A 27976-nucleotide genomic window follows, 5' to 3' on the forward strand; every position below is an offset into this window, starting at 1 on the left:
CGATTTTCCGGACGTGCTTTTGTTGTTTATAGTTGTACTTATCTAGCAGTTAGTTTGAGTTTTTGTAAGATATGATTACTTTAAGCATTAATGAAAAGATTAGTTTGAGTGTTTGTAAGATATGATTACTTTAAGCATTAATGAAAAGATGTGTAGATTGGAGTACTGTATAAGTCTCTCAAAGTACCACTAGGGGCAAGGTATGGTGCCAATTTTGGCAATATTTGGCTCAATTTTTGACCAATAAAAGCACCTCACGTGACATTTCAAAAATTTGCCAAAACTTGCTAAAATTTACAAATGTGTAGGGTGTAATTAGCAATTCAGCATATCAGTTCAATACTAATTAATAATGAATTTGTAGGTTGCATGTCAGCATGTGACACTTGTAAGGTGCATGTGACACTTGCCCAACGTCATTAGCATCGGCCAAAACTAGCCGATATAACTTACCAAAACTTGCAGATGTAACTTGCCGATACTAGCCGATTCACATGCTATAGGCTTGCCAAATAACCGATGCTTGCCGATGCTTTTTGCCGATAAAACTTGTCGAGTACACCCTCGCCCCTTAAAATGAGAAATTTATGGTACAATTACATAATCAATTCTGCTGCAATTCTTTGACCCCAAAGTTCCATGAGTAAGCAGATAATTTTTTCCAAATATTATATAACTAGGTGATGATTGTAATTCAATTTGGGGACATCACCGTTCACCGCTCAAGCAATTTGGATAAACTACTTACTTAGATGGTAAAATATCCAGCAACATTACAGCGGTTTGCGCAAGATTAGGCTCAGTAGACATATGCTCTCTGGCGACTTAATTAATGAACAATTTTGTGCAAGTTTTACATGATTACGTTGACATAATCATTGGCGGACTAGCTGACAATTAAAAACTAATTCTACTAGCCGGAAGTTCAAAACTTTATTCTCAACATATACCTGCATAATAACTATTGCTAATGCTTGTCCTTTGGAATGTTAAGATCTGTGAATAATGGACTGTCAACTCCAACGCCCATTGCGTTCAGCCCATTGTCTACATATATAAGAGCACCCGTAATGGCAGAAGCTAATGGTGATGCCAGGAATGCTGCGGTGTTCCCCACCTCATCTGTCCATTTATTTATTGAAGTTTAACAAAATGTGACAATAAGGTAATCATAAGAAACTTGTCATATTACTGGAGGTAGCAAAACAAGAGAGTTGGGTTTCAACATGGGTCCAGGAACAGAAAATTTTTGGTGTGTGGCTAGAAATGGGTAGTCTCGAGTTGAGTAGTTGACCTGAAATACTTTCATTGATAACAAAGTAGTTTTCCACAAGTAGTTACTAGTTACTTGGTGCGTCAAAATGCTTAAAAAACATTAATTCAATGATAACCTACTCTTTAAAAAAAAAAGATTTGCGAGGTTTTCTGAATAAAAGATACACTCAGGTCACTTGTGAGCTGTATGGCCCATTTCCCTTAGGAATTTTACAGTTTTATTGTATTATACCCTTTTGACCCATACCAAAACCTGAATTAACCCACTCATAAGTATATGGGTTCAAATTGTCACCTCTAGTATTTTAGTGGCAGGGGGCTAAGGTTTTCAGCTAGTTTACCTGCAGATAGTTCTTTCTGTAGAGGGGCATTTGCGAAAGAGTAGTCGATCATTGTATCTATGAAACCAATTGCTTTAGCAGCACGACTTCCCAGCGGACCTGAAAGTTATTTCATCCTTGGTATCATTAACTGTGATAGATGTGAAGGAAAAAAGTGTGTACTCACAAGTTTTGAGGAAAGAAAGATGTCAAGAATCTTAATATTAATAAAAGACAGTTGTCTCAAACTCAATTAACCAATGAGAAGTTCTAATACTTAATTGACCAATCAAAAGCATAACTTATTTAAAACTAAACTTTCCTCTCTAAAAAAATCCTACAATTTACCAAAAATTAGATACAATATATTTAAGCTAAAAATTAGACTTAAAAATACCGAACTTATTCGATTCAATTTATTAAAGGGCCAACCGGAGTTACCTATCTTATGAATGTCCAAGACATCACTTAGCATATAAAACAACACCGTGTATACACGGATCTAAATCTAGCATATAATAAAATAGCGGAAGATCTGAAACACAGAAGAGAATTATCACCTGCAGATATAGTGTTGACCCTAATTTTATGTTTTCTTCCTGCTTCAAAAGCAAGAACCTAATAGAAAAGCAAGTGGATGTCAAACATAGAATTAACAGTAACTTGGTATCGTAGAAGACTCGACAACGCTATGAGAACTTACTCTTGTGTCACTCTCAAGCGCGGCTTTTGCTGAGCTCATACCCCCACCATACCTGTGGCATACACCATAGATGTAAATGACTCAATACAATGGGGATGTACATAAGTACAGGTTACATGAGTTGAAACAGATTTGGGTCAAAATGGCTATTCTTATGTACATGCTGTGACGGGTTGACTCGAAACACTTTTTGTCCAAAACTTACTTCAGTTTAGAAATTATTAGCTAGTCAAATACAATTACAAAAATTGAATTATTAATGATCTAACTATACATTTGGCTGACATTGACCCACTTAACCCATTTGACCTGTTGCCTTTTAAGCTAAATTAGATTCATCTGACTGAAGTTTTAGAGATAACCACAAGTCAACCCATTCAAAGGTGATGGGTTTGAAATTTCCACCTCTCTGCGGAGTATGAACCATAATTAGAAAAATGAATGAAAAAGGGGATGTACCCTGGAATGATCCTCTCAGAAGCAATGTATGTAAGAGAGATTGAGGAACCACCTGCAAATGCCTCAAACATTATTACCTTTAAATATAACAAGATATGGATACTGAAATTTGAAAGAGAAAATGCTGACTTATTGTAACATGCAGCATGAAAGTGGAAAGCAAAAGAGTAAGCGGCATACCAGGGTTCATAATTGGAAGGAAATGCTTAAGCAAAGAAACATAGGAATAGCTTGATGCAGATACTGCGGCCAAATAACCTTTCCTGGATGTCTCCAACAGAGGTTTCGTCACCTGATCATATATTGTATTTGCTTAGTAAGCAGACAAATGGTGTACATCAATGTATATTCACGTTCATGAATTGCTAACCTCTGGCCCATTGGCAAGAGAGTGCACCAAAATATCAATGCTACCAAGGTCTTGCTTTACTGTTTCTGCACATTCCTGAATATAAGAAGATCTTGTATTAGTAAGTCTATGTGAATTTGGGTTATGTTTAAATAAAATAGAAATAAAACTATATAAGAAACAGGTCAAATGGGTCAAACAGGCTGAATGACCCAAAAAGTAATTTTAACACATAAAAGTCCTACAACTTTTAGGCTTAACCAGACTCAACCTAAATTGACCCACCCCAATAATTACCCACTTTGACAAGAATCCGTCCTATTAATCAACCCGGCTGACCCGCCCATTTTTCCAGCTCTACCTTTATATAGTGATTAACAGGTCAACGAAAAGCATAGAAACACAATGATAGTGGTAGCATGTACCTGCACTGTCCAATTACTTGCTCCAGCATAACGTTTATTTGTTTTAATCTGCATGATGACAAATCAATGCAAGTCGTTAAATAAACTAAATGAATGCCAGCCATGAATTATGGAAGTTAGGTATATGCACTGCTAACATCTTCGGGTACATCCTCAGGGTTATCAAAGACAGCATCCAGAGGATAAACTTTAGCAATCTCCATCAAAGAACCATCTGGCAACCTGAAAGATGATATTCTTGTTTATGCAATCCACTTTCTAATATAGCCAACGTGGATATTTTTACCCATTTACTTATGAGTGGATCAATGCGGTTGATTTTTCATCTCTAAGGGGTCCAAAGATAAAACGAGAATGGTTCGCTAGAAAGAAAGTTGAAAGTCAAAGTGCATTTTAATGCATAAAACCTCTCGAGTCATACTACTAGAAAACAAACTTTTTTCTGAAAATCATATAGTTTTTTGTAATCATAATTAAGACACTATATATATGATATCTAACTTTTTGGAAAATAGGGTTTTGGATCAACCCAAGCCGTTTCGCCTCATACAATGTGATAATCAGTTTTGGACCCCTTACCCAGCACACCAGACCCCTGCCACCTCTAGTATACCAAATAAAAAAATACTTAAAAATCTTACACACGTGATTCATCAAATTTCCCACGTCGTAGACTCATTTCAAATATGTTCAACGCCTACATCGAAATGTCAAAAAAGCAAGGAAGGGGATCAAATCAAGGTGCTAATTTCAAGAGTCATACTTGACACCATAAGTTTTCAATGTTACTTACAGGAACCCATGTCCCAACAAGAATTTCAGCACCTGCAGCAGCTAAAGACTTTGCAATAGCCCAACCATATCCATTGTCATCAGCAACACCGGCAATAAACGCCCTTTTACCTTCACATAATAATAACCATTTATACTAACCATCAAGCCACGTCATTCATCATACAGAATACATTAGCTAACATTTCTTAAAACATAAACAACAAAACCAATCAAACCTTTCAAATTAATCGAAAGCTGGGATACAGACTTGCTTTCAGCAACTTCTGACATTGCCCTTGTAACAAACGTTTCAAACCTCGTAAGACTATCTGTGAAACGTCTTCTAGTCTTTAACACAGACGACACGTGAGAGGAGCTAGTAAGACTAGACGACAAAATTCTATCGGATTCTTGCACAAAACTTGCTACTTTAATCCCAATACTTCTTTGTGTAAGAAACACGGATGGTCTGACCGTAGTTATTTGCAGTGCAGAAGCACCCATTGCCATCATTTTCACTATATATGCAATCTATCAACAACAATACTGGAAACAAAATTTAGCACTAAATAATTACTCGTACAAAAAAAACCACAAAATGTTGCTTGAATTGCAGATATATATAGAAAATGCTCTACTTATATGTTTTATTTTACATATAACAGGATTATTATATGATAATGTAACCTAAGTAGCATACAATACAAGTATTACTGTACAAAATAAGAGATTGGATATATACAAAAAAGGAATTGAAAATAACTTAGGCTAAAGATATTTCACATTTTAACATGAGCTTAAAATTTAAGCGCAAGTGAGACTTACTTTGCAGCAGCAGAAGCAGTAGCAGCCAGCAGGAGGTGGATCTGTGTGTGTTTTGAGAGAAATGGATGAATTGGATTGAAGGGGTTGGATTTTGCAATTGGGCTAATTTATTGATTAGGCTTATTATCTTTGAAGAAATAAATACCAATTGGGCCTCAATGATAAATAATGAAATACCTCCATGACTCCATTCCATTAGGTAAGTTATGATAATGAAATTTGTCATTTCAAAATAGAAAAAAAAAATTACTTATGATAATAAAATACCCAATTTAAATTGCGCATATCTATATCTATATTTCCTTATAATACAAACCTGGAGTTCTTAATTCAAGATTATTTTCTACCCAAAATACCCTTGTACATAAACAAAACCCTACACGTTCTTCATTTCCTCCTTTTCTCCTCCTATGCCTGCATTGAACACACATACAAACACACATATCTCACCATAACCACCCATCGTCGTCAATCACTGTAGTCCATTACCACCGCAACTATAAATCCTCAAAATCATGACCGTTTAGCCGCCGCAATACGCGAGAATCCATCTATTATTTGAAAATGATAATAAAATACCCAATTTAAATCTCTCTCTCTCTCACACACACATATATATATAAGTCAAATAGATTCATTTTTCTAAACTAGATGGGTACCCGTGCGTTGCGGTGGTAAATATTTGAAGCGCACAAAATTACATAACAACAATAATGAATATAAAAAAATAGAGCTACAAAATGTTAAGGGGTTATTTTTGGTAGATCATGGGTATTGGATGTCAGGATTGTAAAATGTATAGCGGTAGTTTAGGTGTGATTAAAGAGAAAAAAAAGACATTTGCTTTATTAGATAGCATAGATTACATGGATAGAAAAACCTATTTCGTTTAATTAAATAAATTTGTGACTAAATATAAGATATATAGTTTAGGCATTAGGGTATTTTGAATAAATAAATTTGTGACTACAAAAAGCACAATGATAAAACCACTATATTCCAAAACAATTGGGTTCATACTTTTCAAAATAGGCTAGATTTACGTTAAGTGTGATATGTTAATTATCTACGTAAATGATATAAGGGTTTGGCCGGTTATTTAACAAATGATAACTAGTTAAACAAATAAAATACTTATAATACCCAACAGTTAAGTATCTCGAAATGTAATAAACTATGACCAAATGTTTATAGTAAAAGCGAACTAAATTTTTGGATCGACATTGTATGCTATCAACTTGGTAAAAATGTTTTAATCATGTAACCCATTAATCAAAAACTTACACACATCAGCTCATATGGGTTGCCATGTATACAATGTTACATGATTTGGGTATTTTACCAAATTATCAACATGCAATGTCCAAAAACCTTAGTTCATTACTAACTTAGATTTGGTTTAGTTACATTACTTAACCCTACCTATAATCACAATAGATTTCAAATCCGTCATTAAAAGTTTGATGCCACTCGCACGAAAGTCGAACTCATTTTTCAACGGTCAAATCCAGGGATGTCTCAATGTATACTTGCATGGCCCGAGTTTTTTAGGCCTCATATTTGTTAGCGGTATGAGACAATGAGTCCATCTTTGAAGGTTTTTTGTCTTTTACTTTTAAGGCGAGTTGGAATTTGGAAGTAAAAATAAGTCAAAGTCAGTGGCGGCTTAAGGTTTTTAGAGGCCTCAAACGAGATTAATTTTGGGGGCTTAGTTCATTACCATATAAACTAAAGTAAAAAAAAAAGTAGCTCGTCTTTTGTTATTGAACTACAAGTAATAAAAAAATATGCAGATGTTGATGCAAAAATAAAAAAGGCGTTACTGCAATGCAAATTATATAATGATACTTAATCCAAAATTCAAACACTAAGTCTAATATACAAGATTTTGAGGCCTTGGATATTTGGGGGCTTAAAGCGATCGCCTAGTCCCATAGTACTGTTGAGCCACCTCTGGTCAAAGTGTGTCCAAACTTTAGTCACTAAGTATCATTATATAGATTTGTAATCATTATATAAATTTGTAATCGATCAGCCACCAAAACGGTTGAGGCGCCAGTGGCCCCAAATTGAGAAGTTTACATGTCAACATTCGATACAAAGCTGTTTTAGGACTTCAATTCTATTTTAGGTGGGATTCAACGATGCAATTCAGATTTTGTTTACCAAAAAAGATGAAGAAGTTTATAACATTTAAGTTGTTGGTTAATTGTTACATGTTTGGTAATGGCCGGTATAGGTCCCTTGTGCAAGTACCATACCAATTAAATTTGGCGGAATAACTTGAAGGTTGTAATCTTCTATGCTTCTTTGAGTTAATATGGGATTGTTAAACTAAGTTATGTTCAAACATACTAATGGTAATGTATCAAGTAAAGGAACGAAAAATAGTAAATACTAGTCATTGTACCTGCGCGTTGACGCGGGGTACAATTTTATACGACAAAGTTTTGAACCCAAATTTATGTCAAATATTCAAACTAAAAATTTTAAAAAGATAAATAAACATGTAGCAATAACAATAAAAAAAAAAATTTAAAGAGTAATAAGATGTATAAAAGCATAAACAATAACTATATTAATGTTTTAAACGTTATATAAACATCAGACGTAATAATGATAAAAGATATTATATACGAAAAACATCATTTATATATAGATACAGATGAAAATAATCAAAACCAAATATTTAAAAGTAAATACATAACTGTGTGAAAATTGTCTGATGAAAATTCAAAAGTTTAGTGTCATAAAAATGAAAACTTTGATGCAGGACAAAAGTTAAAAGATAAAAAAAACTGGTAAAATTTATATCTGCTATAAGAACGTGTACATTTCAGGCATAAAGGACTTGTAAATTTGTATAGACTTTTTGTATAAAAGCAAAAACAATAATAATATTAATGTTTTAAATGTTACATGAACGTAAGACGTAACGATAATGAAAGTTATTATATATTAAAAATGTTATATATAAGACGGATAAAATTAGTCAAAACCAAATGTTTAAACGTAAAATCGTAACTATGTGAAAGTCATTTGATGAAAACATGATAACCCAACAATTTAGTGTCAAGAAAATAAAACCGAAAACTTTGATATGTGACAAAAGTTAAAAGATAGAAAGTTTAGGGGGTTAAAATGAATAATGATAAAAATTATAATGTGCTACGAGAACTTGTACATTTCATGCATAAGTCAATTGTACATTTGTATAGTTTTTTAGTATCTTATAAAATTTTATTTAAAAGAAAAGTTAATAAGTAGCATAGACTAAGTAAATGGTGCATTAAAGATGATACTTATAAGTTAAAACTATAATTTTGCTTTTGGAGTACCAACTTATAAACCAAAATGTAGTAGGGGAGTTTGGGAAAGCAATTAGGAGAGCGGAGTTTGGGAAAGCAATTAGGAGAGCGAAAAGAATTATTTTGAATGAATTATACGTAAAACTACACTATTGAATGAAAATCGGATATGCGGGAAAAGTCAAACTTGAGACACCAATACAGTTAGATTCTTCATCGACAATATCTTGTGATTTGATAACCATGGTTTTGAACCCGAATCCATTAGAATAGAACATTTTATTTTTCAAGTACAGGATATGACCTCATAATATCAGGGAATCCGCCGGGCAACAATAGAAAGCTTATCAATAAGTTGACGTAAGACATAATTTTATTTTATTTTTTGTTAACACTCATATAAAATTATTTTCTTAAAAGCTGCATTTTAAGCCTCAAATATACGCTTTTGGTCGTATAGTATAAACATATCCTGGATATCGCCAATTTATGCCCTTTATGATCGAAAGTCTATTCGGTGAACATTTTTTTCCAAAGACATTACGTGAACCGAATGGCTCCATTAATAAAAGCCCGTTGGACTTGCTTTATCTTATCATTACTATTTGGATACGGATCCAAACATTACTAAAAATAGTAAAGACAAATTAAAAAAAAGAAGTTATCAATCGGTGCATGTATCATGATGAGTTATATATAGACAAAAATAAATAATTAAATAAAGTTTGCGTTTGTTTAGGAAAATCAAGCTAAGTCGTATATAAGAAGAGTTCAAACAGTAGACTGATGGACGATGAATTAGAAAGTTGTTAAACATTCCCCTAACTAAACACCTACAAAAATAGATTAGTTAAAAACTATAAGAGACAATATTGGAGTTATAATAGGAGTCTGTTACGCTATATATCCTTAATCATCTCATCTCTTAAAGGACTTATAATCCCCTCGCTTATCATAATCCTCTTTATCTCTATTACATTAATCTCTCGATTTAGGGGTTTTTTTTCATGCAAAAAGTCCCAAAATTATAGATAATTAATATATTCTGTTTTAATTACAATCTTTCTTTATATATATGTCAAGAGTAGTGGGTTATTGTTTGTTTTTGAGATCCGGTTCTTGAATTTTATCATCTTTTTGATAGACAAAGATTGTGCTCGTTTAGTACGATCTGCTTTACCCGACTGTTTTTTTAAACGTAAATGACAATAAGATTTTATAGATTTCGTGCTTGTGGACGTCAAGTGTTAATCTCACCGGTTCCAGAGGCTCCACCAGGTTTTACCGACACGACCTCCTCACCATCACCAGAATCCGCAGCTGAACTTGTCAGGTTTTAAAATTTGATCAACGCGTTAATACGTTACTTTTTTTTTTTTTTTACAAAAGTGCAATTTGTGGTAATTAATACAGGTGTGTTGTTAATCTTGATGCTTAAATTTATAGTTTTATGATGCATGTTTTGTTGGGTCAAAATTTTAATTACTTGTTAAAATGCATGTGCTTTTTACAAGAAAAATTTACGTGAAGGTTTCTTTATTTTTACTAGTGAAAGCAATAGTTTAGTTAGATGGGCACAATAGAATTAGTAATCTTATATCCTAATATTGGATAAATTAAATGTTAATTTTTGAGAGCAAAAAAGTTAATGTAGGTAATTAACTTAAATCAAACATCATTTAAGGAAACCTAGAATTCTACCCTGATTCTTAAAGAAATGGATACTACAGATAATGAATGTTAATTATGATATCTAGTATATGATAATTTTGTTATTAGATCTCAAGATTAAAGTTTGATCTTTGTACTTAATTGAAATTAAGATGCTAACATGTTCCTGGCAACTATATTTTTGCAGAGGAATCCTTGAAAAACTTCGATGGCTTCCAACAATGTCCCCTTGGAGATTTCCATAATTGTAAGTTTTGTTTAATTGTTTCTTGTTTAGTTTGATTTTCGGGACATAAGTGTCACGTGTCGATAAGAGAAAACTTCAATCCTGTTTTAGTTTATTGGTTATAAATTACGGATGACCCTATATATCTTATTAATTAATGAATTTTAAGTATCAAGTTTTTGAATAACCATCTTTTGACCACAAAACAAATATGTTATACATACTGTTTAAAAGTTAGAGTTTTATTTTAAACCAATCTTTTTAGTATATCTAGTTCAAATTAGGAAGATCATTAACAAAATATACGGGTTGGCTCAAACCCAAAGATTTAGTACCGGTCAAGACGGGTTGTGGAAAGTTGGGTCAACTCAAAACACTTTTTGTTGTTGAAGTTATGTATTACAATAATGAAGTTTCAGATATATACCCAATGGCCTTTGTCATACTATCTATGATGACTTGTCAACCAATAGGTTGTAAGAGTCTCATGGTGAACAATTAGTAACTAATTTGTCTTTCAGAAAAATACTCGTAATTAATTTAACATATTGTTAAAGCTATTTTATTAAATACTTGATCCAATGGAAGTAAAGATATCGGATAAAGTAATTGATCAAATGGACACACGTAAATATGCAATAGCAATTAGATTAGATAACTGCGTTGTGTAATGAATACTGATTAACATCTGCATGTTACGTACATATAACAGACAGAAGAACCAGCACAGGTTCAACTCAAGCCAAAACGAAAAGTGGGGGGATGGCCTCCAGCATTTCTTCTGCTTGGTACATATATAATCTCGCTTTCAATCTATATTCACACTTTTCTTTCAAATAAAAATTGCATAGACATTTATATCTTTTTAATCAAAGCTTAAAATCAACCCAATGGGTGCTCCCTTTTTTTTTCCCAGCAAATCAAGCTCTAGCAACATTTGCTTTCTTTGGTGTTGGAGTCAACATGGTTCTGTTTTTGACCCGAGTCATGGATCAAGGTAATGCAGATGCAGCCAATACCGTTAGCAAATGGACTGGCACGGTCTATTTGTGCTCCCTTCTTGGAGCATTCCTTAGTGATTCTTATTGGGGTCGTTATCTCACATGCGCGGTCTTTCAACTGATCTTAGTTATGGTAACTACTTATACCTTTTCGATATGAGGTTTTAGTGTTTTACTAACCTTCTTATAATTCATGGCCTAGAAAAAATATTCACAATAATAAAAATTACTTGCTCTGTTGGATTCTTTTGTAAATTATTACTTGTATAATTCTAAATTTAATTTAGCTCAATTCTAACATGATACACATTGTGCTTTGTAGGGATTGATGCTTTTATCCTTGACATCTTGGCTATTTTTAGTGAAACCTGCTGGATGTGGAGACGGAGTTAAACATTGCATACCTACTTCGACGAAAGGAACACTAATGTTCTACTTATCGATTTACATGGTTGCGTTGGGGTATGGAGGGCATCAGCCAACCTTAGCCACTCTTGGCGCGGACCAATTTGACGAGGAGGACCCAAAATATAAAGGAAAAGGGTCGAAAGGGGCTTTCTTTGCCTACTTTTATGCTGCACTCAATGTCGGGTCATTGTTCTCAAACACAATTCTCGTATACTATGAAGATATTGGTCACTGGACCACCGGCTTTTGGGTAGCTATGGGGTCCGCAGTTGTAGGTCTGTTATCATATTTTTGTGGTTCACTTCATTATCGGTATGTTAAGGCATCTGGAAATCCTCTCCCACGTGTCGCACAAGTATTCGTTGCTGCGAGCAGAAAATATAAGGTTGAGGTTGATGACACAAAGCAATTGTATGAAGTCGAAGGTGTGGAGTCGGCTATCAAAGGTAGTCGCAAGATCCTGCATAGCGAGGAGTACAAGTAAGTCAATATCATTTTATATATACTCCTAGTGTTTTAAGATGAGTCAGTTTTCTACCATAGATTCAAGTTGATATGGCTACATTTCAATACTACTCAAAACGGGCTAGAGTGGGTTGAGTGAATGAAAAACACTTATGTAACTAATATTTAAAATCTTAAACCGTGTACAGAAATAGAGGCTTAAACCCACATATAACATAATTTCCTTTTAAACATGTTTTTTTTTGGGCTTTTTGCAATTTTGTTATAACCAAAATTGAACTATTAATTAGTAAATGTGGTTGTCACCTCTAAAATTTATTGCTAATTTTTCAGGTGTTTAGACAAGGCGGCAGTGGTGACAGAGAACGATTTGTCAGGCCCACATAACCATTGGAGATTATGTACAGTGACACAAGTAGAAGAAGCAAAATGTGTGATAAGAATGCTACCAATTTGGCTATGCACGATTATTTATTCTGTCATTTTCACGCAAATGGCGTCGCTATTCGTGGAGCAAGGTGCGGTGATGAATGCCTATGTCGGAAGCTTTCATTTGCCAGCAGCAAGCATGTCGGTTTTTGACATTGTAAGCGTCCTCATATGCACCCTGCTCTACCGTAAAGTGTTAGTCCCCTTAGCCGGAAGATTAAGTGGAAACCCAAAAGGTTTAACAGAGCTTCAACGAATGGGCGTAGGACTTGTCATTGGACTTTTTGCAATGATCGCGGCTGGACTCACAGAAGTTGAAAGACTAAAACATGCTATTCCTGAAAAGCACTCGAGTACAATGAGCATATTTTGGCAAGTGCCACAATATGTGCTTGTTGGTGCATCCGAGGTTTTTATGTATGTTGGACAACTGGAGTTCTTTAATAGCCAAGCGCCCGATGGTATTAAGAGTTTTGGAAGCTCACTTTGTATGGCGTCGATATCTTTAGGAAATTATGTGAGTAGCCTTTTGGTCCATATGGTGATGATTATCACGGCTAAGGGAGATGAAGCCGGGTGGATCCCAGAGAATTTAAACGATGGTCATATGGATCGATTTTATTTCCTTATCGCGATATTGACCGTGTTTGATTTGGTACTCTACGTTTATTGTGCTAAGAATTACAAGTGCATGGTGGAAGAAAATGGCAACGAGCTGAAGAAGGAAGAAGTTTAATCATTTTGAAACGGTTTTACCAATTTAAGTATATGTAGGTGTAGTCTTAATTTCTTGGTTATGTGTCTTTGGATTTTCGAGTGGATTTGAGATTAATAAAGTGTTTGCTTTGTGATTGCATCTTTAAAGATTTTATTTTTGTGCTAAGATTTTCAATTAAAGTAATTCCTAAAAGAGTAAAAAGTTATTTACTTTATAAAAAATTTATGGGGTTTGCTAAATACAATCCTAAGGGCTGTGTTTAAGATGCATAAATTGTTTGTACATTTACCATGAAAATCAGGGGTCGGACTTTTAATATGGAAGATGCAAGTTTTTTTTATACACGTTAAATACAGCCCTTAGCGTTGTATTTAGAATTTTCCAAAATTTATATCTTATATGTTAAAACATCATCTAAATTTTATAATAAAAATACGATTAATTTATGTATATTAAGACCAGTCAATAAAAACACCTAAAACTTTTTTTTTTTTAAAGTTTTTTCCTTAATGGTTTTCAACTAGTATATTACATATTTTCATTCAACTTTTTTTCGTTTTTAATTTTTTGTTTCCTTGGCTTTTTCTTAGTTTCTTACACAGTTTTTTTCCTTCTTTGTCTTCACGACATAATTCCATCATTCGACTTTCGTCACGTCGCACCCTATTTGGGTATTTCTATCTTTATTGATATTTTTTACTTTTTCGTTTCGAACTATTATATTAGAAACATTCATTCAACTTTCATATTTACGTCATTTTATTTTTGGTCCGCTGCTCAGATTTTGCCACGTTATACCCTGTTTGAGTTTTTTTCCTTCAGTTATTTTCCTTGCTTTTTACACAGTTTTTTTTCCTTTATGATTTCCAACTAATATATTGTGGCGAAAGTCGAATGATGGAATAATGTCGTGGAAACCAAAAACGGGAAATACTGTGCAAGAAACTAAGAAAAATCGAAGAAAGAACCCTGAATGGATTGAGTTATAAATTTCGAACGATAAAATTAAGTATAAAATGGTCGAATCAAAACTCGTCATGTCACCAAGTTACTATTCACTTATTATTTCTTTAAATTATTTATACTATAATAAAGCAAATGGATGTGAACAGTAAATTTTGTCTTTACTTATATTTTTGACATAAATAAAATTAATGTAAAATGTAAACAAAAGTTTGAGTTTGGTTCAATGGTAAAGACCTTGCACGACCTTGCACCCTATTAATAGGAAGCTAAATTAATATTCATCTTTTAAAAAAAAAAAATAATTTGCTGAATTTAGACTCAGATCATTATCCAAAAATCCCATTAACAAATAGTTTATGGAATGGAAGTATGCAGAGACCTTTCACATGTGTTTGACTTCCAAAGCAAACACTATACAGGGGGACTCGAAAGAAAAAAGGTAATAATAAAAAAAAAAAAAAACAAACAAACAAGTTAACAAACAAACAAGCATAAACTCCTTTGCCATCATTTTCACTTGCTGCTGCTAGAAATGGAAGATGAGGTGGAGGAGGAGACCGTGTTCTTGATTGCAGCAGTGTAGTTGGTATGGTTATTTTGTGTTCAATGTCGGTTACATTTTAATTGCATATAAATTTTCGTTGCAACGATTATCATTTACCGAATTTCCGCTATCTCCCTGATCTATACTGCAATAATAATTATAATGAATAAAAAAATTCTTTTAATTAGTTGGCACAGGGAAGAGTTAAGATCTTTAGTTTGTCTTGGTGATTTATTCTTGTAGCCACTGGGATATACGGTATTATATATCTATATCTATAACTATATATCTGTGTGCAGCAACTTGAACCATCCTCGGTTTCCCCTAATTAATGACATATTCATCATCTGATGGAAGAAATGTTTCAAACATTATCCATAATTCATAAATCCATATTAATTTACGGTAGTGGCTTATTTGGGCCCATCCATTTTTTTCTTTTTTAGGTTTGCATCACATTTACAAGTTGCCAAACACTTTTTTAGAGTCTCTCATTCTTCAAGCTTTATATATTTTAAGTTGGAATTTTTTTTCCAAACTAGTGTAGTGGGAAAACTTATTTAACAAACTAGTATAGTTTCAATAATATTTACCATTTTAATATAAAACATAATTAAACATTATATTTATATTTATTAAATATAATAAATAAAGATATGTTAGTATACAACTTAATTAAACATTAAATTAGGTGGGTTGGTAAGGGGTATTTTCTAAATCTATTATGTGGGTCTCAAAGGTGAGTTTTCCCCAATGTCTCGGGTTCGAATTTTGGGTTTCTCATCTCAAGGTATTTTCCATGAGGAGGGGGTTGGAGGTCCAACAATTTGTTGGTTAAAATTGTCTTCAGCACGTCTGAATCGAAACTAACTTTATAAAAAAAAATGTTGATAAATATACAAAAAAATCACTAACAAAGAAATAGTAAAATATAATGGTATTTCTGTTGAAACAATAGAATAAATGATAAATCAAATGCGGATCGTCGAATCAATGGAAGAGACATTTCTAGAGAGGATGTCATCCCATTGAGAATAACATCTCTGATTAACTACCAAGTAATTGCTTTTAGCTTTAGCTATTATCCTATTTATCTCAGATTATTAAGCTAATTGGCATATAATAATATCAAATTAGATTGATATTATAGAGCATAAATTTTTAGTGTTTGGGACATACTTGATCGATTTGTATTCACGTGTCATCGTAAATGCCGATATTTTTGTTTTTGTAGTGTTGTTTCATCTTCAGAAAACTCATAGTATCGATTTTGTGTTTGCCTAATTAATCAATGTGTATGGTTGTACTTTTTATACCTAATCTTTATTGAAAGAAAAAATGAACGTGAATGCAATCGAACAACAGGTGTTATCAACATATCTTTATTTATTATATTTAATAGATATAAATATAATGTTTAATTATGTTTTATACTAAAATGGTAAATATTATTGAAACTATACTAGTTTGGTAAATAAGTTTTCCCACTACACTATTTTGGAAAAAAACTCTTTTAAGTTGTATTTTCTATTGTAATCCTAGAAACAACAGGGCGTGTTCCTCCACGCATGGGCCCGCTACCCATCAATCTACGTACATTGACCAAGTCTGTGATGAATAGAGAAACTACAAGTCTTGAATTCACACCTTCAAACATCATTATATAAAGGTAGAAAGAAATAATAAAAACACAAGAAGAATCAAAACACACACACACACACACACATATATATATATATATATACGAGCATGGTACCCGCGCAATGCGGCGGCGGTGGTGTAGAAGACAGTCTAGTGGTGGCGGTGATGGTACTGTTGGTAGTGGTGGCGGTGTCAAGTGGTGTAGGTTGATGTAATTGTGATAGTGAAAAGTTTTAGAAGATAAAAATTTAAAGTGTTAAGTATTAAAATAAGGGTTTATGGTGTAAATTAATTAATTAAGGGCAAAGTTGGTAATTTATAAAACACTTTCCGTGGAAAATTTTTTTAAACAGTGTTTTTGGGAGGGTGTTTTGTCAAACAAGTTTTCGCAAAAAAAAAATTATAGAAGCGAGTAAACCGGCTTTTGAAAAGCCGGGTTCAATAAAGTTGGTTCGAAACCGGCTTTCCAAAAGCCGGGTTCAAAAAAGGCACTTTGAAACCGGCTTTTCAAAAGCCGGGTTCAAAGTTGTCAGGCTGAACAGTAGAGCATCTTTGACTGGTACAGTGCGATGTGACTAAAGCCTGAAACCGGCTTTTGAAAAGCCGGTTTCGAAATTTGTATATATATATATTTCCTCTGCAAACCATATATGTGTATGTATACGAATGAAGAAGAACAACTCAATAAATTTAAAAAAATGGTTATGTTCATCCATTCAACCTTCGACTCCAGATACATCAAATACCTTCGGTCTATTTTATTCGGATTGATCACTGTGTTACGTTCTGCAAGTTCGGCCTCGAAAGCCGACTTTCTTTGTTTTAACCCATCAATTACGCCTTCCACGTCCTTTTGAACCTTGAAATCGGCAGCCATGTGAGACTCAATGGAGTTCCATGCTCCAGCTTTAATGATATTTGGGTATGCACCACTACCAGAAGATGCTTGACCTGTTATTTTTATTTTAATTTATTGAGTTGTTCTTCTTCACCTCGTATACATACACATATATGGTTTGCAGAGGAAATATATATATATACAAATTTTGAAACCGGCTTTTCAAAAGCCGGTTTCAGGCTTTAGTCTGACAACTCTGAACCCGGCTTTTGAAAAGCCGGTTTCAAAGTGCCTTTTTTGAACCCGGCTTTTGAAAAGCCGGTTTCGAACCAACTTTATTGAACCCGGCTTTTCTAAAGCTGGTTTACCCGCTTCTATAATTTTTTTTTTTTGCGAAAACTTGTTTGACAAAACACCCTCACAAAAACATTGTTTCAAAAATTTTTTCTTCCATAGTGGGTTTTTATTAAGGGGCAATTTGGTAAATTCCCCTGTGACATTTGAGTAACTATTTCTAAAAATGGAAGGGGTGATAATCTTTATATAGGAGTATATATATATATTGATACAAGATACTAATATGTGCCGAAATTTCAGGCATTCTCATATTTTGTTTATTTTGTCGCTGCTAATTTCGCTATTGGCAGAGACTAGACCCGCGCTTTCTCTTGGCCACCAACTAGCAGCTGCACATGGGGAGGCTGCTGCTAATGGTGTGGTTATGAATGAGCAGGCGATCATGTGCATCGCTGCGTGCTCTACTTGGTTTCAAAGCTACGATGCTTTGGGACCCAGCTGCTGATTGTGTATCCACATGGGGAACTCAAAAGGAAGCTGTTGATGATTGTTGTAACTGGAACGGAGTGACGTGCAACGAAAAAACAGCTCATGTCACGGGGCTCGACTTATATGGTTGTGGTCTTGAAGGTGAGATTAGCCCTTCATTGCTTAACTTAACCCACTTGACTCTTCTTAACCTTAGGGGAAATTCCTTTAATGGATCCATTCCGAGGTGGATTGGTTACTTGATTGAATTAAGTTACCTTGACCTTTCCGATAATTCTCTTAGTGGACCTGTTCCTCAAGAATTAGGAAACCTCTCTAATTTGCAAACTCTCTTGCTAAACGATCTTGGAAAAAATTGTACAGTTGAAAACATAAACTGGTTGTCTTGTCTGTCTCATTTGGAGAGCCTTAATATGAACGAAATTTCTCTAGCCAAAGCAAATCATTGGGTAAATGCAATTCTAAGTCTTCAAAACCTAACAGATTTAAATTTAGAGAGATGTGACCTTTCACAGGTCATGCTTCCATATTCCACTTCTTCTGTCAATTCTTCTACTAGTTCTTCATCTAATATTTCTTCCATTTGTCTCCGTAACAATAATCTCAACTCATCCATGTATACATGGCTGTTCCCATTAACTAGCAATAGACTTTCCTTGCTTGCTCTATCTGGAAACAAGTTAGATGGAATACCAAAGTATTTTGGAAATCTCTGTAGTTTGACGTATTTAGATTTCACCAACAACTCCGCACTTGTCTCATTTCCTGATTTTCTGAAAAGTTTGTCAGGATGCACATCAGCCATGTTATATCAATTGTTGGCTTCAAGTAACCAATTTACAGGGTCTATATCCAATGATATCCAACACTTCTCATCACTACAAGAATTGGGTCTTTCCCATAATCAGTTAAATGGAACTGTAAGTGAGAAAATGTGGGAACTGCCTATGCTTGATAGAGTAGATATCTCTTTCAATTCTCTTAGAGGTGCCATCTTTGAAAAGAGTGGAAAGTCAAAGCCTAAATATATTGACCTTTCCAACAACTTATTCCAACTCCAACTTCAAGGTGTTCCTTCTGAAGCATACATGTCAATCATATCCTATGTTGAGCATTTGGATTTTAGCTCTTGCAGGTTAGGACCCCGCTTCCCCAGATGGCTTCAAACATTTAAAAATCTTACTCTACTTAACTATCTTAATATTGCCAATAATGGAATTTCAGACACAATTCCTGTTGACTTCCTGAACATGTTGCCTTTGAACTATCTAAATCTGTCTTCCCCTATGTACCTGTGGGTCCTGTCATGTCATCACACCATCAACCACCGTGACATCCGTTGTGTTGTCGATGATGATCAGTGGCTAGACTCTTGTTTTTCTCTTGTTTATGCAGCAGGTTTGGAGTTTTTGAACATGTTGGGCTGATACTTTTGGGTAGATTAATAACTATATGATGGGCTATCATAGTATCATGTTTGTTTTTGTTTTTCTGGCAAGCTTTTTAAATCCCCATTATCAATAAAGTTGCCATTAAAAACACCATAGGTGGCCATATGTGTTGTGTCAAATAGGACCACCTAATATGCTGATATTGATACCATTGAAGTTCAATATTGATTGGTGACCACTATGTCTTTGTCAAAATGTTAGTGAAATTTGTTTGTTTTCTGATACGTTTTAACTAAGCATAGGTACAGTCGCAGCTGCAGAAGATCAACTAGTGTACAAGTAAAAGCTCTACACCACCTCCCTTCATTTGGTCTAACTACAGTTCTCTAATACACAAAGGTCTGATTCTATATACATAAATCAACTGGGCACAAGATGTCTATATCTAATTCTACTAAAACATCAATTTCCAATCAATAGAAAATTATGCATTAAGTGAGTGATGAATACAGATGACATAAATCCAATAAGGCAAACACAAATACAATCTTTGAGGTATATAGGGCAAATATGATAGGCATTATTATGACAAGAAATCAGATATAATAACCCAATCCATAGTCAACATTAAGTATGTGATAAAGAAAACAGGACATTTAAGTAAGTAACATCATTATTAATCAGTAGCATCTGGCCACCTTAACCCTTCTCATCGTGTTCTCTGTCTGGTTCTTTCTCTTCGGTCTCCAGATAGCAAGGGGAGATACAAGGCTCGGTACATATATTGGCAAAGTAATATAGAAACCAGCATTGGAAAAAAAAACATCATCTAAACAAAAGATATTCTTGTTTGGATCGTAATCCAACAGTTTGACTAAGTGTACAACCTGATTTTCTAGCCCATGATCATATACCGTTAGTTTCCAAGGCTGCTTCACATCGTCTTTGTTCATCACCCATACCCTGATAGGCCACTTATCTTTATAGATGCCTCCATGGATGCATAGACAATCTTTGATAATCCCTAGTAGTTCGTAGCCGCGTCTAACATCACCAGGTACAAGGATTTCTTTAAACTTGTCGGTGGACAAATCAAAAGAAATAATTATCCTGCTGTCATTCTGATCACGCATAAACCAGTGAAGCTTTCCAGCGCATAGGGTACCAATACCAATGCATAAGGCACCAAATCCACAGATTATAGACTTAACATTCAGTACTTTTCCAATATGTTTCCAAACATTCGATTTCAAACTTAACATTTGAAAACATATCGCAGGGCGGCGGCAGCTTTTCAAAACCCCTGCTATAACCTTGTAATCATCGGTTAATGAATCATAACCAAATCCCCAACATAGTTTTGATGAGTTAGCATATTTCCATGGAAGCTTAGGCCTTTTCAGTGTTTTAACCTCTCTGGTGGACGGATTGGCTACCAAAACATTATTACGGAAATCTAAGATACATAAAAGACCATTATATGAACCAACAATACGTGAAAAACATTTTATGCCTCCAAAATTATGCCGTTCAATGAGGACCCTTCTATGTCGTCCAATGGCATTATTAGTGTAGTCATTGTTGCGACTAATGTTGAGTTGGGTTTCAACGAAACAAGGACTCGAGATCAAAGAATGCCAGGACTTACAAACGCACTTGCATACGACCAGAGTCTTCACGTCCAGTCTCACGAGTATCTGCTCATGGATGTCGGGGATGAGCTCTTCCATTGCAAGTCAGTCGCAACAACCCTAATAATTAAACAACGCTAATTCGTTTTCTAATTGACCTGGCCTACTGATAATTAACCCAATACTCTAAATCATGTTTCGTTCCTCCAAATCTCTCGATCTGTAAATATAGTATAGGGTTCTATATTTGAAGATGAAATTCTAGAATTTCAATTTTAATATTAGGTATACTTAATTTTGGTGTTTGCTAATAATAGTCCTTATAACATTGGTTTTATATGCAAAATCTAATGCGTGTTATTATTACGAGCATAGTACCCGCGCGTTGCGGCGGCTAGAAGGTGATGACAATATAAAAGGGAGGCGGTGATGGAGATCGAGGGAGATGGTGGAGAAGCAGGGCAGCGGCGGAGGATGATAGAAAGTCGATGAGAGTGTGTAATGATTAGAGAGAATGGTGAAAAGGAGGGTATATAAAGGTTTTATGTTTAAGTAGGGGTATTTTGTGAAGAAAAAAATTGCTGAATTTTAAAAAATCCAATACACTTTATAAGGGAATATAGATTTGGGGGAAATTTTTTTGAGAATCTCTTAACAAAAAAAATGCGGGATATTTTGGATCGTATATTTTTTTTTCCATTTTAAAGTCATAAAAATATATCTAATTCGTTAAAAAAAAAATTAATTTAAAGATCCAGATCAAAATTTATTTGGTTAGTCTTAAAATTCCGGCCACTCGATATACTTTTGATTCCTTTTACATTTTTTCCACCTTATATTTACACATACAAATCAGTAACCTTACACACATAAAAATAAGAAATTAAAAAAAAAAAGTCAAAATATATCGAGTCACCTTTCGTTAGGGTGAAATTTTAAGAAAAGTTATATAACTTTTATCATTATTACTGTAGAATATTTTTAACAAAACATTTTGAATAAATTAATGAATTCATAATATAAGAAAAATATGTGCTCCAAAATAATTATTACATTTTTCTTTTTTTAATGTTCTTAAATATCCTTTTCTCTTTTATTATAAATAATAATAAATGTTAGTGGAATGATTTGTTTTTTGATACATTTTAACTAAGCATAGGTGCAGTCACCACCGCCCTTCATCTGGTCTAACTACAGTTCTCTGATACACAAAGATCTGATGATGATGGTATGATATAAAGAAAACAATTAAAAGAACTTATGCCCGCATAGGAATATATCTTTTTGGTGTGCAATTTACTTAATGTCACCCTATCTAATTCTACTAAAAGATCAATGTTCAATCAACAGAAAATTATGCATTAGGTAAGTGACAAATACAGATGACACATACCCAATAAGGTGAACACATACAATCTTTGTAGGTATATAGAGCAAATATGATAGGCATTATTAGTGACAAGAAATCAGATATAAATAACCCAATCCATAGTCAATACTAAGAATGTGATAAAGAAAACAGGACATTTAAGTACCTAACGTACGTCATTATAAATCACTAGAACCCGGCCAGTAGCTAGGACCCGACCACCTTAACACTTTTCAGCGTGCTTTTTGTCCGCCTCTTTTTCCTTGGGTCTCCCATTAGCAAGCATGGGGAGATACAAGGCTGGGTACATATATAGGCGAACTAAAATGGAGCCCAGGATTGCACAAAATAACATCATCTGTAGAAAAGATACTCTTGTTTGGAAGGTAATCCAACGGTTTGACTGAGTGTACGACCTGATTTCTTATCCAGTAATTATATACGCTTGGTTCCCAAGGCTGATTCACATCGTCTTCGTTCACCACCCATACCGAGGCAGCACACTTACCATTGTTATATATGTGTTGATAGATACATAGACAATCTTTGATAACCCCAAGTCCGTAGGCGTGAAATTTACGTATAATTCCATCAGGAACAGGGATTTCTTTGAACTCGTCGGTGGACAAATCAAAAGAAAGAATTGCCCTGCTGTGAATCTGATAACGCACAAACCAGTGAAGCTTTCCAGCGCATAGAGTACCAGCGGTACTAATTATAGACTCAGGGATTCACTTTTCCAGTATCTATCCAAACATTGGATTTCAAAGTTAACATTTGAAAACATACCGCAGGGATGCTTCTTTCCATATGTCCAACTATAACCTTGTAATCATCGGTTGATGAATCATAACCAAAACCCCAACATACGTCTTGTGATGTATAAGCCCGCGGAAGCTTGGGGCTTCTCAGTGTTTTTACCTCTCTGGTTGACGGATTGGCTACCAAAACTTTATTACGAGTATCACTGATCTGAAGGATGCATACAAGACCATTACAAGAACCAACAAGCAGATAATGTGCGGGTGTGCTAGTTCGATTACCCATCATAAGGATCCTTCTATCTGGTCCAATCGCATTACTAACCTTGAGTTGGGTTTTAACGAAACGTGAACTCGAGATCAAAGAATGCCAGGACTTGCAAACGCACTTGCATATGATCAGAGCCTTCACGTCCAGTCTTGCGAATATCTGCTCATGGATGTCGGGGATAACCTCTTCCATTAATTGCAAGTACCTCGCAACAGCCCTAGCTAATAACTAAACAACGCTAATTCGTTTTCTATATGACCCGGCCTGCTGATAATTAACCCAACACTCTAAATTAATCATGTTTTTGATCCTCCAAATCTCACGATATCTAAATATAGGGTTCTATATACATGGAAATTCTAGAATTTCAATTTTAATATTTATAAGGTATATTTATTTATAACTTCGGTCTTATATGCAAAATCGATCTAGTGCGTGTAATCATTAAGGGGGAATTATTTTGAGAGTTATTTTGGACCATATACTTTTTTCCGTTTTAAAATCATAAAAAACTTATCTAATTCATGTTTTATCTTAAAATTGTGTCTTAAAATTTGACGACCAAAAAATATTTGGTTAGTCGTCTTAAAATTTTACACGCTACCGTTAGAGTGGTGACTCGATATACTTTGGACGATTTTTTAATTTTTGTTTTTTTGTAATATTTATGCATATGCGAGTTGTAAACCTTACATATGAAAATAAAATATCAAAAGAAAGAGTCATAAATAGTATATCGAGAGTCAACTGAAAGATAGTAAAATCTTAAGAACATACAATATGATTTTTATCATTTATCAATATACAGTATTTTTTATGATTTTTATTAATAAAACGTTTAGAATAAATTCTTGACTTGTCAATGAACAATCTCAACAGGACCACCCCTTCATTGTGTATCACCTAACTTGTCATTAGTCGCGGAAGACATAGGTTCTTTCACTTTCTTGATATCTTGGGAGAATGGGTTCATATGAAGGTGTTGCTATTTAAATCAAAATTCGAATAGTAGTTTGTTTTTCATGTTTCTTTTTTATTTCTCCATTTCTAGTATTGATACCACGTGTTTGCTAAAATGCCACTGAAGTTAGTTTGTTCTTAGAATGCAGTAAAACTCAAGCCTTGGTTCTTTACAGGAATTATCATCTATCTAGTATAAGTAAAACCTCCTGGATGGTTTGATTTAACTAATTTAATGAGAACCTTAAGCTGCATTCATTGACATATATCTTTTTGCAAACTCAGTGATTAATGTTTCTCGGGATCATAGTTTTCTAAGACTACTATAGCTATACCTGATGTCAGGATCGGTGTTGTGGTGTTATGACTTTTAATGCTACATCTTAGTTTTTCGCTTTCTTTTTGGTACTTACACATGTGTAGATTGAACAAAAATTATGATTCGGAACGGGCTTTGCCCTTAAGGGTATTCATAAACCAAAGCTAGTGGGGGTGATAGGTCATTGAGGGTGATAGGTCATTGGATGATAGGTCATAGAGGGTTATAGGTCATAGGGGTGACCGGTGATGAGTGATCTATCTAACGGGCTCCGCCCTTAGCCGCTATGGCTCCGCCATGGACTGACGGGCTCCACCCTTGGCCACCATGGCTCCGCCATGAATTGACGGGCTCCGCCCTTAACCTTCATCGTTGTGTACATATGTTCATTTACTAATTTACATGTGAAAACAATGATCCTACACATGTGTAGGTACACAAGTACAAGAGGGAAAAATACGAAAATTAAAAAATCGTCAAAAATATATCGAATTGGATCTCTAATGAAAGAGAACGGAATTTTAAGACTACCCGTGCTTTTTGTTTCGTCTAACGATTTACGGTTTGTGAGATAAAGCATTTTGAATGGTTTAGGTGAATTTTATTATTTAATTGAAGAGAGAGAAAAAGAGAAAGAATGTGTGATCCAGAATCGTTCTTGAGTTCTTTTTTATTTGTGGGTTCTTAAATAACTCTTCCTCTACGGTTCTATGTATTATATATATATATATATGAAATTCTAGAATATCGGTTTAGGTATATTCATTTTTGGTGTTTGCTAGTATAATTAAATTAGCAAGCGATCGATGTCGTTGGACCGATCAAATATAAAACTAATTACCTATAACTAGTACGAGCAAATAGAGTATCGTATCCACGAGGAATAAAAGGAAAGTGTTAAACAAGTTACAAAAATTAATTAAACTAGACATAAACATAAAACTGATTGATTGGTTTGTTTGATTAAAACTAAAACTAATTGTAAACTTAACAATATAATTCAATAAAAAGAAAGTAGACCATTTTCATGCTCCCAATTATGTTTTCAAATATGTAACCTAACTTATATTCGTTAGAAATCACTTTGACATGATTTTTTATAACGTTTGGATTGAATGAACTTAAGAACTAAAATATCGGTTGTGATGATTCACGGTAACGAAAACCGGGTAATTGACACAACTAGATTTTCAATTCATTAAAATAGAATTACAAGTTCATGAGAGATTCTTTCAATAATCCATGATTAACAATAATTTGAAACCAAAAGATAGATGAATTTCATTCAAGGTCATAAACAAGTAATCATTCAAATAATCCAAACAACATTAGATGTAAAACACATGAATATGAGAAAGGTTGAACATAAAAGTCTTACATAATTGTTCACATGAGAATGATCAAAGGAAAACCTAGCCTATCATCTTCATCATTGAATCTTCCATTCGGATTGTCATCTCCATGAATTTGTGATTTGATGATGAAATTGGGGTCTTGGGAATGTTAGGAACTGCTCTTGGTATGAGAAAGTATAAACTGAAAATAATTAAAACCCAAAAATTCGGATTTTCGTACAACAACTGGCGTAAGCTACTACCATCCTAGGCGTAACCTACGCCCCTTGTAACTTCAACTGACGTAACTTACTACTCATCTGGGCGTAGGTTACGGCCTTTGTAACTTCAGTTTTCCAGAATTGCATCCTTGGCTCTTTTGACTAGTTTCTTGATTCGCCTTAGCTTCATTGCATCACCTAATGCTTGAAACACTTAACAAACATAAAGGTACCCCTAATCGTCTATTAAGCTTCACAAAACAAGTTGGTTTTACACCTTAAGATCATGTATTCTAGGCGTTTAGCAGCAAGTTATAAAAGGAGACGAAACTGATCTTGATATATTATCTACTAAATTTACCCCGTTTTGTGAACAGATTTTTAGGCTTTTAATAGTTGCATGCATTAGTACTCCTTTATAATGGATGAATCATAACAAAATCACGAAACAAGTCAACAACCAATACCAAAAATAATAACAAAAAACAATGAGATCTAAAGAATTATGAAACAGGTTTCCCAAACCTTTGGATAACACAGTGGACACCCTGCTACTAATTTCTTAGTTCCAATCACATCAATGTGCTGTCATTTTGACTTCAACAATGTCAAACTTTGGGCACACATGCCATATCAAGACCCAACGGGCTTCCACAAATATGACATCTAATGTCCATCAGAGAACTTAACAGGCAACCGTTTACAAGACTTTTATATCTAAATTATTCAAATTAAGTACGTTGATATAATTATTCTGAAATCCATCAAATACAACTAAGAGAAACTTATCAGTCCGTGACCCACACAAACTAAACAAACTAGTAGATATAATTATATTGTTCTGTAAAGCATGGTTATAACTCCAAACAAACGGCGATATCTTGACCATCAATCTCTAGCACTCAAACTCCCTTGCTTAACTGAAAATCACAGTTCAAAGTGAGTAAATAGCAGTTACAAACACAGCAAAAGATCATTAATTATTTACTATGAAGGAAGAAGCAACCATCATTGATGGGGCACTACAGAGAACTTAATTAAGACACCGCGATGAGTATACGTTTCCTATGAAGCTTTTTCACTATACATATGAGAAACGCTTGCAAATTTATAGGATATATGGAACTAGGCCAGAAGTTACAATGACAGTCAGTCATAAATTAAAAGGTGCGTAGTGAATTACTAGATGCACTATAACTGATCATAAGCCTCTTTCAGTTATCACTGTGGTGAAGGGAGTATTGATCGGGTTCCCACAACACGACACACTTGTATCCAACTGATACAAGCGACTTACATGCTGTGCGTGCTGACTTATTACAAGCTTATATGGGCCACGTATGAAACGTGCTTCAAAAAATAGGATGCTTGCCGCTCAAATGTATATATTAATTTGCGAATCACAAATTGAATGCCTATCATCTGTATCAGTACTAATCTTGTTTGGAAGGCAATCCAAGACGTGTACAACCTGATTTTCTATTGCATAATCATATGCCGTCATCAGTTTCCAAGGCTGCTTCACATCATCGTTGTTCATTACCCATATCAGACACCAAGTCCATTATCAATGATGCATAGACTTTCT

The 27976-nt window shown here is 34.2% G+C and overlaps 2 protein-coding genes across 4 annotated transcripts; one reads left to right on the forward strand and one right to left on the reverse strand.

Moving 5' to 3' along the window:
• Positions 1–782: 782 nt before the first annotated feature.
• On the reverse strand, positions 783–5235 carry LOC122603967 (enoyl-[acyl-carrier-protein] reductase [NADH], chloroplastic-like). Of its 3 annotated transcripts, none has more exons than XM_043776849.1 (13): positions 5131–5235; positions 4542–4851; positions 4325–4434; positions 4173–4228; positions 3669–3753; positions 3532–3579; positions 3128–3202; positions 2938–3049; positions 2758–2809; positions 2299–2350; positions 2156–2213; positions 1617–1715; positions 783–1122 (listed from the first exon to the last, which is right to left on the reverse strand). In XM_043776849.1, exons 2-13 carry the CDS (start codon positions 4816–4818, stop codon positions 968–970), a joined length of 1179 nt encoding a protein of 392 aa, XP_043632784.1. In that variant the 5' UTR covers positions 4819–4851; positions 5131–5235; the 3' UTR covers positions 783–967. The 3 variants fall into 3 exon arrangements, with proteins under 3 accessions (XP_043632784.1, XP_043632789.1, XP_043632777.1); XM_043776854.1 differs by having other exon boundaries at positions 4542–4836; positions 5131–5231; XM_043776842.1 differs by having other exon boundaries at positions 4542–4823; positions 5131–5220.
• Positions 5236–10916: 5681 nt separating this feature from the next.
• On the forward strand, positions 10917–13454 carry LOC122596053 (protein NRT1/ PTR FAMILY 7.1-like). Its single transcript, XM_043768560.1, has 5 exons — positions 10917–10940; positions 11048–11123; positions 11252–11469; positions 11659–12224; positions 12543–13454. The coding sequence occupies exons 1-5, from the start codon at positions 10917–10919 to the stop codon at positions 13372–13374; spliced, it is 1716 nt and encodes a 571-aa protein (XP_043624495.1). The 3' UTR covers positions 13375–13454.
• Positions 13455–27976: the final 14522 nt, after the last annotated feature.

Source organism: Erigeron canadensis, chromosome 1, assembly GCF_010389155.1.
Source record: "Erigeron canadensis isolate Cc75 chromosome 1, C_canadensis_v1, whole genome shotgun sequence".
Taxonomy (NCBI): Eukaryota; Viridiplantae; Streptophyta; class Magnoliopsida; order Asterales; family Asteraceae; genus Erigeron; species Erigeron canadensis.

Coding starts and splice junctions, on each gene's coding strand:
- LOC122603967 (XM_043776842.1), bottom strand. Junction 3,203..3,531: donor CAAGTAATTGGACAGTGCAG/GTACATGCTACC, acceptor TCTTATATTCAG/GAATGTGCAGAAACAGTAAA. Junction 1,123..1,616: donor ACAGAAAGAACTATCTGCAG/GTAAACTAGCTG, acceptor ATAAATGGACAG/ATGAGGTGGGGAACACCGCA.
- LOC122596053 (XM_043768560.1), top strand. CDS start 10,917: ATGGAAGTAAAGATATCGGATAAA. Junction 10,941..11,047: donor AAGTAAAGATATCGGATAAA/GTAATTGATCAA, acceptor TACATATAACAG/ACAGAAGAACCAGCACAGGT. Junction 12,225..12,542: donor CTGCATAGCGAGGAGTACAA/GTAAGTCAATAT, acceptor CTAATTTTTCAG/GTGTTTAGACAAGGCGGCAG.